The sequence below is a fragment of the Sciurus carolinensis genome, chromosome 14 (assembly GCF_902686445.1).
Source record: "Sciurus carolinensis chromosome 14, mSciCar1.2, whole genome shotgun sequence".
Lineage (NCBI taxonomy): Eukaryota > Metazoa > Chordata > Mammalia > Rodentia > Sciuridae > Sciurus > Sciurus carolinensis.
In genome coordinates, this window is record NC_062226.1 from 71310417 (window position 1) to 71324094 (window position 13678).

The 13678-nt window shown below is 34.8% G+C and overlaps 1 protein-coding gene and 1 pseudogene across 1 annotated transcript in view; one reads left to right on the top strand and one right to left on the bottom strand.

Annotated features, from left to right (window-relative positions):
- Smc5 (structural maintenance of chromosomes 5) overlaps positions 1–13678 on the top strand; it is an 85164-nt gene that overhangs the window by 57782 nt on the left and 13704 nt on the right. Inside the window, 4 exon segments of the mRNA XM_047524230.1 lie at positions 99–268; positions 2470–2576; positions 2579–2592; positions 3257–3379. Of these exon segments, the coding sequence (XP_047380186.1) occupies positions 99–268; positions 2470–2576; positions 2579–2592; positions 3257–3379 (414 nt within the window).
- On the bottom strand, positions 7779–8657 carry LOC124964262 (holocytochrome c-type synthase-like; annotated as a pseudogene).

Here is a 13678-nt window from a genome sequence, read left to right on the forward strand (position 1 = left end):
TCATTTGACTCAATGGTTAGAAAAGAACATGAACTGGTTTTATAATGCTTTAACTAGAACTTCTTAAAAATATGTTGGCAATTTTCAATATTCCTTAGGAAATTAATAGAAAATTACAAGCAGTGGAATCAGGATTAAATGCCTTACGTGAGACAAACAGGCATCTAGAACACAAAGACAATGAACTGAGACAAAAGAAGAAGGAACTTCTTGAAAGAAAAACAAAGAAAAGACAACTGGAACAAAAAATTAGTTCCAAACTAGGAAGGTATCGTTCAACCTTTTCCAGGGAATGGTGGGGAGCCCCAAGCACTGCATGGGAAACTACTGATTAAACTCTGTGTCCAGACATGGTAACACACGCCTATAATCCCAGTTTCTCAGGAGGCTGAGACAAGAGGATCACAAGTTCAAGGGGCAATCTGGGCAACTTAGTGAAAACCATATAGCAATATTTAAAAAAAAAAAAGGTGGAGGGCTTGAGAATGTCACTCACTGGTAGACCCTGCCTGGATTCAGTCTTCAGTGCCACAAGCACATTTCATGGTAATTTCTTTCTGAAAGTTTTTTTTTTTATTGCTCAAAACACAATTTTTGTCCATAGGGGAAAGTGAGGTGAATCTTAAGTGTTGTGAATTTTTCTGTTCCAATCTCTGAACCCATTTATGTGATTAAAATTAATGAGGACCCTGAATAAGTTTTGTTTATATGGATTATATTATTGATAATTACTGTATTAGGAATTAAAACTAAGAATGTTGCTGGGCGTGGTAGTGCACACCTGTAATCCGAGTGGCTTGGGAGGCTCAGGCAGGAGGTTTGCAAGTTCAAAGCCAACCTCAGCAACTTAGTGAGGCCCTAAGTATCTCAGCAAGATCCTGTCTCTAAATAAAGTACAAAAAAAGGACTGGGGATGTAGCTCAGTGGCTAAGTGCCCCTGGCTTCAACCCCCACCCCACCCCACCCCCCAAAAAAAAGAATTAGTAATATGCCTTGGTTGCTTAAAGCAAGATGTATCTATTTAGCCTAGCTTCCTAGAATTTTTTAACTTTGTACCTTTTTTTAAACGTTCAGCCCTTCACTTCTATGTTCAATCATCTGCAGTATTCTTAACCTTTACTGTGTTACTGTATTTGATCCATTGTCTGAAACTAAACTTTATCCTCATAAGATAATGATAATTTTTATTTATTTATTTTGCAATGAAATGACTTGGATTCCTACTTTTATTCATTTTGGATTACTACAGTGATGACTTGGTTAGTGGTCTCTCCCTGACTAGCCTGACTAGTCCCTTCTCCTTTTAGTTCAGAATACTGTTGTAAAAATTTGTGTTCTTTACATGATCCTATCCCATTCAAGAATATCCATTTTTCTTCCTATTATTACTACATGAAATTTAATTAAACCACTAGCTTTAGACTAGCCTTCATGGCTATTCAGAATCTTGTTTTCCTTCCCAATAGCAAAACTATGGAATCAATCTAGGTGCCCTTCAACAGATGAATGGATAAAGAAAATGTAATTTATGTACATAATGGAATAAATTACTCAGCCATAAAGAAGAATGAAATTATGGTATTTCCTGGCAAATGAATGGAACTGGAAATTATCATGCTAAGCAAAATAAGCCAGTCCCCAAAGACCAAAGGCCAAATATCCATCCCAACATACTCTTAATTTGTGCCATTTAAGCCACTCTACAATACCCACTGAACTTGTTTATTCTTGTTTATTATTGCTTCCATCCCTTCTTTTTCTCTTAGATAGCATGATATAGTGCAAAGAGTATGAACTTTGATGTTAAATACATCTTACAACTTAATATCTGTGATCTTAGATGGCATATTTAACTTTTCTGAACTTTGGTTTCTTCATCTTTAAAACAGTATGATTTTAACTTTTGAGATTGTTATTGCCTTTTAATTCTGCCTTTTAACCTACTAATCTGTTCTCTCTGCTTAAAAAACTCCTTAAGGAAAGGAAATGTGTTTGATAAACAGTATTAATAACAGTAACAGATTCTACTAATCAGTCAGTTATGGGCTAGGCACTATACTGAGTATGTTGAGTGTTTACTTTCCTTAGTCTTCATAGTCCTATAAGGGAAGTACTAGTATTATCTAATTTACAGATGACAAGACTGAAACTGAGAAAAGTAACTTGTCCAGGTTTCTACTGTTCATGGATGAGTGGCACAAAGGACATTCAAAGCTACCTGTCTGACTCCAAATCCTATACCATTACTATTAGCATTATCAGACTATGCTGGTAAAGCATAATGTATCTCAATAAATACTTTTTGGTTTTGACTGATTGCATAAAACTATTGTTTAATCTAGGAGCTAGCAGGTAATACTTCTGAATAGCATTGCTAAATATAGCACAGAAAATTGCAGGAGATCTAAGGCTTTTGGTTCATTCCTTTTGTTTAACTCTGATTTCTACATCATCATGTGTGTCATACAGTTTAAAACTGATGGAACAGGATACTTGTAACCTTGAAGAGGAAGAGCGAAAAGCAACTACCAAAATCAGAGAAATAAACATTCAGAAAGCAAAACTTGTTACTGAATTAACAACCTAGTAAAGGTAAGGCATTTTCTTAATTTTAAATAATTTTTAAAATAAAAGAGCTGGGTCTGATGGCACATGCCTTCAACAATCCCAGAGATGTGGAAAACTGAGGCAGGAGGCTCACAAGTTCTAAACCAGCCTCAGCAATTTAGTGAGGCCCTAAGCAACTTAGTGAGACCCTGTCTCTAAAGAGATTGTAAACAGGAACTGGGAATGTGACTCAGTGGTTAAACACCCCTGGGTTCAATCCCAGGTGCCAAAATAATAAGAATAATAATAACATCAACTGATAGATAAGAAAAGATAGTAAAAACTTCAGAGGGTTTTATTGGAGGGAAGGTCTTAGGTTTTTGCTGTTTTAGTTAAATTAGCAAGAGATTTTCATCAGCCCTTTTTTCTTTTTTTTTTTTTATTGTGAAACAAGGTATCACTATATTGCTTAGGGCCTCAATTAGTAGCTGAGGCTGACTTTGAACTTGAGATCCTCCTGCCTCAGCCTCTGGAACCACTGGGATTACAGGGTCACTGCATACCCACTGTTAAAATTTTTTTTGTTTTAATGAATTATATTTTTGTTTAAAAAAAAATAAAGTTCAGCATTTTTTTGTAGTTCTAAAGCATAAAATCATATACCTATTCTCTTAGGAAAAAAACTAAACTCAAGGATTTTTGTTTCTAGATTTGTACAACTTTGCATATAGAAAAAGTAGACTTAATTCTTCAAAATACTACCGTAATTTCAGAAAAGAACAAATTAGAATCAGATTATATGGCTGCATCTTCACAACTACGTGTCACAGAGGTATGTTTTTGCCTTTATTTTGTATTTTGAGATTCTAGTCTCTGACCAATTTGAAAACATGTGTTATCACTTGCAATATTACTGATATTTATGCTATTTAATTTATAAACTTAGTTCATTCTGCTAATTGAGAAAATACTTGAAACACTGAAGAGTAGTTGTGTAACCTCAGCAATTTAATCTTATGTTAATATCTGGCTGTGAAATGATAAATACTGAAACAGTATGCATGGGGAAGAAAATGTGATATAGCATATTAACTTAAACCCAAAGAAGATCTGGCAACAAGATGGTAAGGACAGTGATACAGGTTTTGAATCTTCAAAATCCTTTCCCAAAAATAGAACAACACCTATGACAATATAACAGCAATATAAACAACAACAACAAAACTTAAGTTTTAAGGTTGCTAACCACCCTGGGTTGGTGTCAAACTGCACATTTTATCGCCATAGTCCTCAGTAAAACTGCCCTTGTTTCAGATACCATCAGCATGTTGAGGAATCCCCAGGCTACCTACACTTCTGATCAACTGGCTACACATTGAGGGGTTTTTAAGACCCCCTCAGGTTCAATAATTCACTAGAACACATTGTAAATCAGGAGAACACTATTATGATCCTAGTTTTGTTTTGAAGGATATAAATCAAGATTAACCAAATGAAGAATGCATAGAACTGTAACTAAGAGGGTCCAAAATACATTTTCTGGACCCTTTTTTTGTGTACTCAGTATGTCACTGTTCTGATACTTACATGTGCTTACCAACCAGCAGGCTCTACCTAGCTTCAGTACTGCAGTTTTAATGAGATTTCATTTACATGGGCCTGGTTAAGTAATCCTTGATCATCTTGTCATAAGGGAAAGCAAGAAAGTAATAAAAGCCAATTTGGTTGTTAACAGAACTCAGGAACCTACATGAAGACTCTCCTGTTACATAAATGAAGGGATCATAGGTGGAAACAAAAATGCCTAAATCCACAAATTCATAATGATACCAAAAAAATAATATTGATCACTTTGTATGATATTTAGGCAACCAACTTGTTATTTTGAAAAATGATAAAGAGAACTCAGCACTTATCCTGCATTTCTTATGTAAACTATTATTTTCGATAAATAAATGAAGGGGGAGTTTTGCTTTACAAAAATATTCAGCTGATGAATGAAAAAGGAATTTTAGGATTAGAATATCACCACTTTGCAGCTGCTAATGAGACAATATGTCACATTATCTGCTAATACTCAAAAAACCACATATTTTATGTATGTCCCGATGAAAGGGTATGCTATCTCCTATGGAGTAATCTTGTGAAATAATCAAATTCCAATTTTCATAATCCTCCAGAGCAGAGTTTCTCAGACTTACCAGTATTGGCATTTTGAACTGGATAATTCTTTTTGTGAGAGTCTTTCTTACTTATTATAGAATGTTTAGCAGCACTCTATAGCTTCTACTGACTAGGTGGCAGTAGTAACACACATACACACACACATTAATTGTCTTAATCAAAAATGTCTCAAGACATTGCCAGATTTAATCTGGGTAGTAAAATTGCCCCTCAATAGAGAAGGACTGATCTGATCTAAAACTCCCAGTTTTCAGAACTGTAAGAGAACAAGAAATGCATTAAATGACACAATGCAAATAGCAAAGTTCAGAATATAGGGAACTCCACAGAACAAATGATTTACGTAAGCACTTTCTAATAGAAATATAATGTAAGCTGTATGTGTAATTATATACTTTATAATGGCCAAATTTTAGAAAGTAAAAAGATATAGATGAAATTAATTATAAAAATATATTTAACTTTATAGAAAATTTGTTAATGACCTGTTTTTATATCTCCTTGTCATACTAAGTCTTCAAAATATGTTATGCTTAATACATCTCTTGGGTAGCATGGTGTAGTGCAAAGAACATATAACTCAGATGATAATTTTCATCAGAAATATTTGATCTGAATTTTGATTTTATAAAACTTAATTGCAAAAGTAGATTTTTACACCCAAGTTGCTCTAAACATTTTCCAATCACTGGAGCAAATGTCAGTTGTTAATTTAAGTTAAAATTTTTAATTCCACTCTTCATATAACACTAGCTACATTTTAAGTGCTAAAAAGCCACATGTGACTAGTGCCTATTTTATTGAACAGTGCAGTTTCTAAAATAAGTTTCAAGGACAAAAAAAAAAAAAAAAAAGTAAGCTGTAAATTTAAGAGAACTTAAAAACCATGTTAACCTGATATAATGTGGACCTAATTTTGATCCTGAGTTGGACAGATCAACTATAAAAACAAAATTTAGAATAATATGAATACTAACACAATATTTGAGGTTAAAATTTATTGATATTTTTAATTTTGATAATGGTATTATAGTTGTGAGTTTTTAAGATTTTATCTTCTAGAGATACAGTGTTATAATATTTGTAGGAGAAATTAGAGGATATATGAGATCACTTAAAATAACCCAGGGAGGGGTTCATGTAGGAAAGGATTGGCCATGGATTGAGAATTGTAGAAGCTAAGTGATAGGTACATGAAGGATTATTACACTATTGTCTACATTTATTTATGTTTGAAATTTTTCATAGTAAAAAAAGTAAAGCTTCCATTCTTGGCCATAATGAAATAACAGAGATCATCATATTTACTCTCACTATAATTCACTAAAAGATATGATGAACTATATGAAGCAGTTGTTGGCAGCAAAAGACATTGATCCATGAAAGAAGTGGGGAGGAACAAGTTGAACCCCATGACCACTGCAGCTTATAGCCTGGAGGGAGTTTCAGACCACAGTGCAGGAAAGAGGAACTTAATATGAGAAAGACAATAACTCTGTAGATCCTATAGACATAAATGGATATTAAGAGAGATGATCAACAACTTTGTGTCAAAAATTTTGATAAATTAGATAAAAGGACAAATTCCTTAAAAGGCACAAAACTACTATAGGTGTCTCAAGAAGAAATAACTATTATAACCCTATGTATAGTAAAATACTGAATTTGTAGTTAAAAACTCTCACAAAGAAAACTAGTCCCAGACTTTGCACTTGTGAATTCTTCCATACATTTAAAGAAAGAATAATCTTTACTCTATCTTAAGTCTTATAGAAGGTTAAGAGTAGGAAATACTTCTTTTTTTTTTTTTTTCAAAACCTGTTAACTATCAGCTTTATTTAAAAATGTACAAATATTCTGACATGTAGAACTTAAGCTTGATGGATTCTTGAAACTCCACACAAAACTGGCACACCCAAGAAATCCATACCAAATTAATCACTCATAGACTGCTAATTCCATCCACTAATTTAACAATACAGTATTCAGGATAAATTAAAGGATTTAATATTAACACTTTTAAAAACAGTCATTTGTAACATGCTGCTATAATTAGAACAGTTTTTGGGTTACTGATACAAGAAATTTCAACAGCAAGCTTAAAGCTTTCTGAAAACATAAAAATTGAGACAGTGAATTGATGCAAACATACTACATGTGAGAAAAATACTCTTCTTGTGAATGTTAATACTCAGCTAAATATAATCACTGGCACTGTGACTTGAGCCAAATTTTTAAATCTAGATTAGCTCAACCAGGGTGAAGACTTTAAATGGAGGAAGGAATGGGACTCAAAGTTGGAATATTTGAAATTCTAGGGACAATGAAGAGACCTATTTTGGGAGAGCAGAGTTACATATCTGAACAACAGGGAAGTATTTTAAAAATTAAAATATATGTTTCAAAGTATTTGCATCAGCACCTCATGGTGAGTTGAAACTTCTTTAACAAGGCCTAGTCTGAAAAATGCATATAAATGAGAATTTAGAGAGCCAAGACATGCCTTAGTCTTGCTGAGTGCAAGGGTATGGCTTTGCATTTTGTTCAGGGTCTCGACTAAATTGTAGGGACTTCAGAAATAATAGTCTTTTATAAAAGAGATATTGCTTATCTATAATAAATGATTTTAGTTAAAAGGTTTGACCAGGTAAAAGTTCATGAGCAGTGCACTGACTTTCAGGTTTTACCTCTCAAATATTCCTGAGAAAACAGTAAGAAAAAAGCAGCTAAGAACTCTTTTTCAGAAGTTTTTCAGACTTTTCTAGATGAAATACACAGGCAATATTGCAGCTAAGGGACAAACTGAGGGACTGCTTCCCACTTAAACCAAATGAGAAGAAAACTTAGAACGATCTGCTATAAACTGCAAGGCAAAATGCAGCTCAAAACTGAATGGAGCAAGGGTCCTTTGCTAAGTGGAGGATGAAGTGTGATTACCCACTTGAAGGTCCCATTACATTGTGAGTGCAGTTCAGTTTGGGGAAAATAGTTTAATGTATCTCTCAGAAAAAAATAGTTTATACTTTGCATCACAAGCAAAACAGTGGTTATGATGTCCAGTGCCACCAAGCAACTTTCATTCTGTCCCATACTGCTGAGAGCGAATCCAAGGCAGGGCGGACATCCAGGATGGTGAACTGTTAGTCCTTGTTGACTTAGCCACCATCGTAGTAATCTATCACATATCTAACTTCCGTGCCACAGCGGTTGATGATCCAATCATGCCTGTCGAAGGGCAACTCATACCCCATCCAGGAACGAATTCTTGCCCTTGGTGAATACTCTTTTGCTTTCCCTCCAAATCGGATCAATGATGGACCACAGGGACACTCCGCAGCATGAAGAGCTTCCCACTTCAAAATCTCCTTCCAAGCCTGTTCATTGTTCTGATTGTGAATTCTAATGATATTATACATATCTTTCTGACTAATATCCTCATCCTTCCACTTCCACCCTTACCTCAACATTGCATTCCAGAACATCTGTTCAGAAGGATAAACCCACTTTTTCTCTGAATCTGCTCGTGGAATGGATGACTCCTCTCTGACAGTAGACAAAGGAAAGGGCTGATCTGGAGCTGGTGTTTGATTAGGTGGTGGCATCAGATTTGAAGGATCCAGGTTCTCCTTATTCTTAGCAGCAGCGCCTGTAACAGGACACTCCACATACTCATATGCACGATCTTGGTGGGCAGGCACAGAGTATGTTTTGCTCTCACAGGTTTGAGCAGAGGGTTCTGCACTCATTGGACAGCCTTTCATTTTCCCTTCATGCATTGGGCATCCTGAAGGTGGTGATGCTGCCTGATGATCTGAAGCTTCTGAGGTCTGAACTGGAACAGCAGGAGTAGAGGCTGACAAACCCATGGTTGGAATCAGTGTTGACTCCAAACTATTTTAAATTTCCAGTGGGTCACCGCTGTCGCCTCGGTCACCGCCGGTGCTCTCGCGCGCTGCTCCTTCCTTTTCCGAAGGCGGGACTTCCGGGTGCCAGGAAATACTTCTTGATAACATTGTACGAGATCAGCATTATGAATATCAAAACCAGATAAAGACAGTATCTCTGACAAGCATAGGTGCACAATTTTTTTTTCCTTTATTTTGTAACTGGGTACAGTGTCACATGCCTATAATCCCAGCAGCTGTGGAGGGTGAGGTAGGGGGAATCACAAGTTCAAGGCCATCCGCAGCAATTTATTGAGGCTCTAAGCCATTTAGTGAGACCTTGTGTAAAATTAAGTAAATTAATAAATAAATAAATAAAAAGTGTATTTTCTAGAGCAGTTTTAGGTTCATAGCAAAACTGAGTGGAAGCTACAGATTTCTCATATACATCCTGTCCCCATACTTGTACAACCTTATTATTTATCTCCCCTACCACAGTAGTGTATTTGTTACAGTTGATGAACTTATATTGACACATCATAATTACCCGGTTTGTAATTATGTTAGGGTTCATTTATTGGACATGTACACTCTAAGGGTTTGGACAAATGTATAACATACATCCATCATTAATAGTATCACAAACAATATTTCCACTGCCCTAAAAAAATCCTCTGTGCTCTACAGATGCAGAAATTCTTAATAAAATCTAACAGTATAAAATCAAATCTAACAGTATTAAAAAAAAGGATAATACATCTTAATGAGTTTCATCCCATATATACAAGGTTGGTTTAACATTTAGAAATTTCTTAATATAATTCACTATATTAACAATCTAGATTAAGTCAGAAAAAAACAGATGTTCCTCTCACTTCATGCAGAAGAAACATTTGATAGAAACCCGCATTTTAATCAGTCTGATAAAGAGCATCTACAGAAATCCTAACTCATACTGCACTCAGTGATAAGAGTCTGTACACTTTCCCCTTAGAATTTGGAGCAAGGAAAATATCCATACAAACCACTCTTACTCCACATTGTACTAGAGGTTCTAACCAGTTCATTAAGGTAAACAAATAAAATAAAAGGCATACCAACTGAAAAAGAAGAAACCTATTGATTTCAGACAGATGTGATCACCTCTGGAAAATCTTAAGGAATCTCTAAAAATACTGCTAGAACTAAAAGTGGATTCAATTCAGCAACGTTGTAAATGCAATATATAGAAGTCAGTTGTGGCTCCGTCTATTAGAAATGTACAATGGAAATTGAAATCCCCCTCATCCCTGGTATTGGCAGTTGAGCCAAGGGGTGCTTTATCACTGAGCTACATCTCTAGTTCTTTTTATTTTTTATTTTGAGATAGGATCTTGCTAAATTGCTTAGGGATTCAACCTATTTAGTACTAGAATTACAGATGGGAGCCACCTAACCCAGCTTGGAAATTGAAATTTAAAAGCAGTACTATTTATAATAACACCAAAAAATATGAAATATTTGAATATATGAAATGTATTTACAAGACTTATAAACTTAAACTACAAAACTTTAATGAGAAATTTTTGCTAAAAGCCGGGTACAGTGGTGCATGTCTGTAATCCAGCCTCTTGGGAGGCTGAAGCAGGAGGATCACGAGTCTAAAGCCAGCCTCAGCAAAAGCAAGGTGCTAAGCAACCAGTAAGACCCTGTCTCTAATAAAATACAAAAAAGAGAAAAGAGGGCAGGGGATGTGGTTCAGTGGTTGAGCGCCCCTGGGTTCAATCCCCAGTACCCCCCCAAAAAAAAAGGAATAATTTGCAGGATTTACATTAATTTTAAGGCTTTTTAAATTAAATTTATAGTAATCAAGACAACATTAAATTTACATTAAAAATTATATATGTGAATTAATGGAACAGAATTTTAAAATCCAGAATTGGATTCACATATTCAATGCTGAAAGAGTAATCTTTCTAACAAGTAGAGCTAGAACAATTGAGTCATATGTAAAAAATGAACCACAACCCTTAGCTCATCCCATATACAAATAGATCACAGACTTAAATGTAATCTAAAGCTATAAAGTTTCTTGAATATAATAAAAGAAAATCCTAGTGGCCTTGGAATTTACAAAAATTTCTTAAATAGAATACAAGGACAATTTATAAGAGAAAGACACATTGTATTCCATCAAAATTTAAACTTTTGTTTTCTAGTACATATAAGCTACAAATTGGGAGTATATATTTGCAGAACCTACCTGACAAAGGACTTATATCTAGACCAAGGACACTATACCTGTGGGCCAAATCCAGCTTAGTCTTATTTTTGTTTAATTCCTGTGGGCTAAGAGCAGTTTTTACATTTTTCAAAGAGTTTTTTTCATTTAAAAAGAAGAATGTATGACAGAGACTCTGTAAAGCCCCCAAAGCCTAAAATATTTTCCTTATCAGTCAATAGGGAAATCTAAATTAAAGTCATATGAGCTACTAATATAGTCTCACTGGAATGACTAAAATTTAAAAAGACCAAAATGCTGGTAAGAAATTAGAGCAACTGGAACTCCCCTAACTGCTGGTGGGAATTTAAAGTGTATTGGAAAACCATTTGGAAGTTTCTCAAGTGTGAAACATGCCTGCCATATAATCTTAGCAATGCTCTCCTAGTTTTTACCTAAGAGAAGTGAAAGTATATGTCTATGAAAGACTGGAATATGTAACAGTTTAATTTGTAAGAGGTAAAAACTAGAAACAAATGCCCAGAAGTTGTTGAATGACTAAACAATTTATATATGCACATGAGGGAATATTTCTCTGCCACAAAAAGAAATGAAGCATTTATATAACATGAAGACCTCAGATATGCTAAGTGAAAGAAAAAAGACCAAAAAAGTTATAAACTATATGATTTCATTTATAAAATGCCACAAAATACAGAATGCCTAGCAACAGAAGGCCCCATTTCCCTGAGAGAGGGTATAGAGGGATGGATTCAGAGGGGCAGCACTTTTGAGAGTGTTAGATGTGGTTATTATCTCAATGGTTGTAATGGTTTTGTGGATGTATTTGTCAGAACTCACCAAGTTGTACAATAAATATATGCAGTTTATATAAAGTTCATCAGTTCCAGAAGTCAATAAAAAACTAAAATTGTTTAAGAAAAAAATTGTTTGTTGTATAAAAGTGGTAAGTGTGAGCTATAGTGGTAATTTCGTGGAAAGCATATTTAGAGCAAAATAAGAGTATATAAAAGTATGTTTAAGTAGTTATTTAGTAATTGACTTTTGCTCTTTTTTCTATTCATGTTTGCTGCCATTTGCCTGCACATGCTTTTATCTGTCTTATCGCTATACGACTTCACTTGAACCAAGGAAAACCTTTTTTTTCCCCTGCTTCTTCCTTTGAACACATGACACATTCCACTGAGGAACCATAACTAACAATTCTGATTTTATCCTTTGCTCTAATCAGGAAAATAAATTTGCAAGAGGTTGACATCAAATTTTAGTAAGGATTTATATACCAAGAGGAAATAGTTTGTTTCTCCCATGGGATTTTTGATACTTATGCAAATTTTTGGAAGGCAAATAGGGTAACAGAGTTCCTGACCAATAGAACATCCCCAGTGAAAGGCACATAATTGTGAGCCCCTGATAGATAATGTCAACACTGTCTGGAATACTTTTAGGACAAAGAGTAAGCTAGGTTAAGTGTGAATACGAGTACAGTGATAGACAGATAGTTTTTTTGTTTTGTTTTCAGTTGGTGTTTCTGTTTTGTTTTGTTTTGTTTTGTTTTTTGACCATGGGCAGGTTTCCTAAAAGTCCAAGTTTAATTTTTGTCTATAGCCATAGGTATAATACCTACAATACCTGACTACTTGCAGGGATATCATGATATTCAGTTTATTTTATTTTTTATTTGTTCTTTTTCGGTGTACATGATAGTAGGGTATATTTTGACGTACATATATGAGTATAACTTATTCTAATTAGGATCGCCACCTTGTGATTGTATATGATGTAGAGTTACATTGGTTGTGTTTTCATATATGGACATAGGAAAGTTACATCCAATTCATTCTATTGTCTTTCCTATTCCTATCCTCCCTCCCTTCCCTTCATTCCCCTTTGTCTAATCCAATGAACTTCTGTTCTCTGCCCCCTTATTCTGTGTTAGCATCCACATATCAGAGAGAACATTTTTTGGAATTGGCTTATTTCATTGAGCATGATGAAAATCTCCATCCTATCCATTTACCACCAAAGGCCATAATCTCATTCTTTATGACTGCATAATATTCCATTGTATATATATGCCACATTTTCTTTATCCAGGTTGTAATATTCAGCTTAATAGTAAGCAAGGGGCTTAGTGTGCTGCCTAGCATGAAACTAGTATTTATTTAGAAAGTATAGATTTACATCCATATTCATATTAAGTTATAAGAATTAGAAATTGAAGCTGGGCATGGTGGCACACACCTGTAATCCCAGCAACTTGGGAGGCTGAAGCAGGAGGATCACAAGTTCAGAGCCAGCCTCAGCAACTTTGCAAGGCCCTAAGTAAATCAATGAGACCTCTGTCTCTAAGTAAAATATGTGTGGATGTGGCTTAGTGCTTAAGTGTGACTGGATTCAATCCCTACCCCCCCCCCCAAATAATTAGAATTTGTTAAGTTCGTTTATTCTTCTTAGTACTAAATGTAGGGATTCTGTGCTACTGGTTTAATCTCTTCTGCCTCCCTGCAGACCACTTCCCCAGAAAGTAGAACTGAATGTCACACCTTTTTTACTTAAATGAGATACATATAACTTGGAAGAATAAATATCATTGTTTTACAGTTTTAAGTTTGAGATTTCAGATTTTCAAACTTTGGGAATATTTGCTTATTCATACTGAGTTCTCTTGGAGATGGGTCCCAAATTTATGTTTCATGTGTACTTCATATACATACAGTATGTCTAGTACACCAGAGATGACTGACAGTGAGATGAAGTGTGGAATTTTCTACCTGTGGTATCATGTTAGCTCTCAGAAAGTTTCAGATTTTAGAGCTGATGTCTTAGTAAAAGTTCTTGC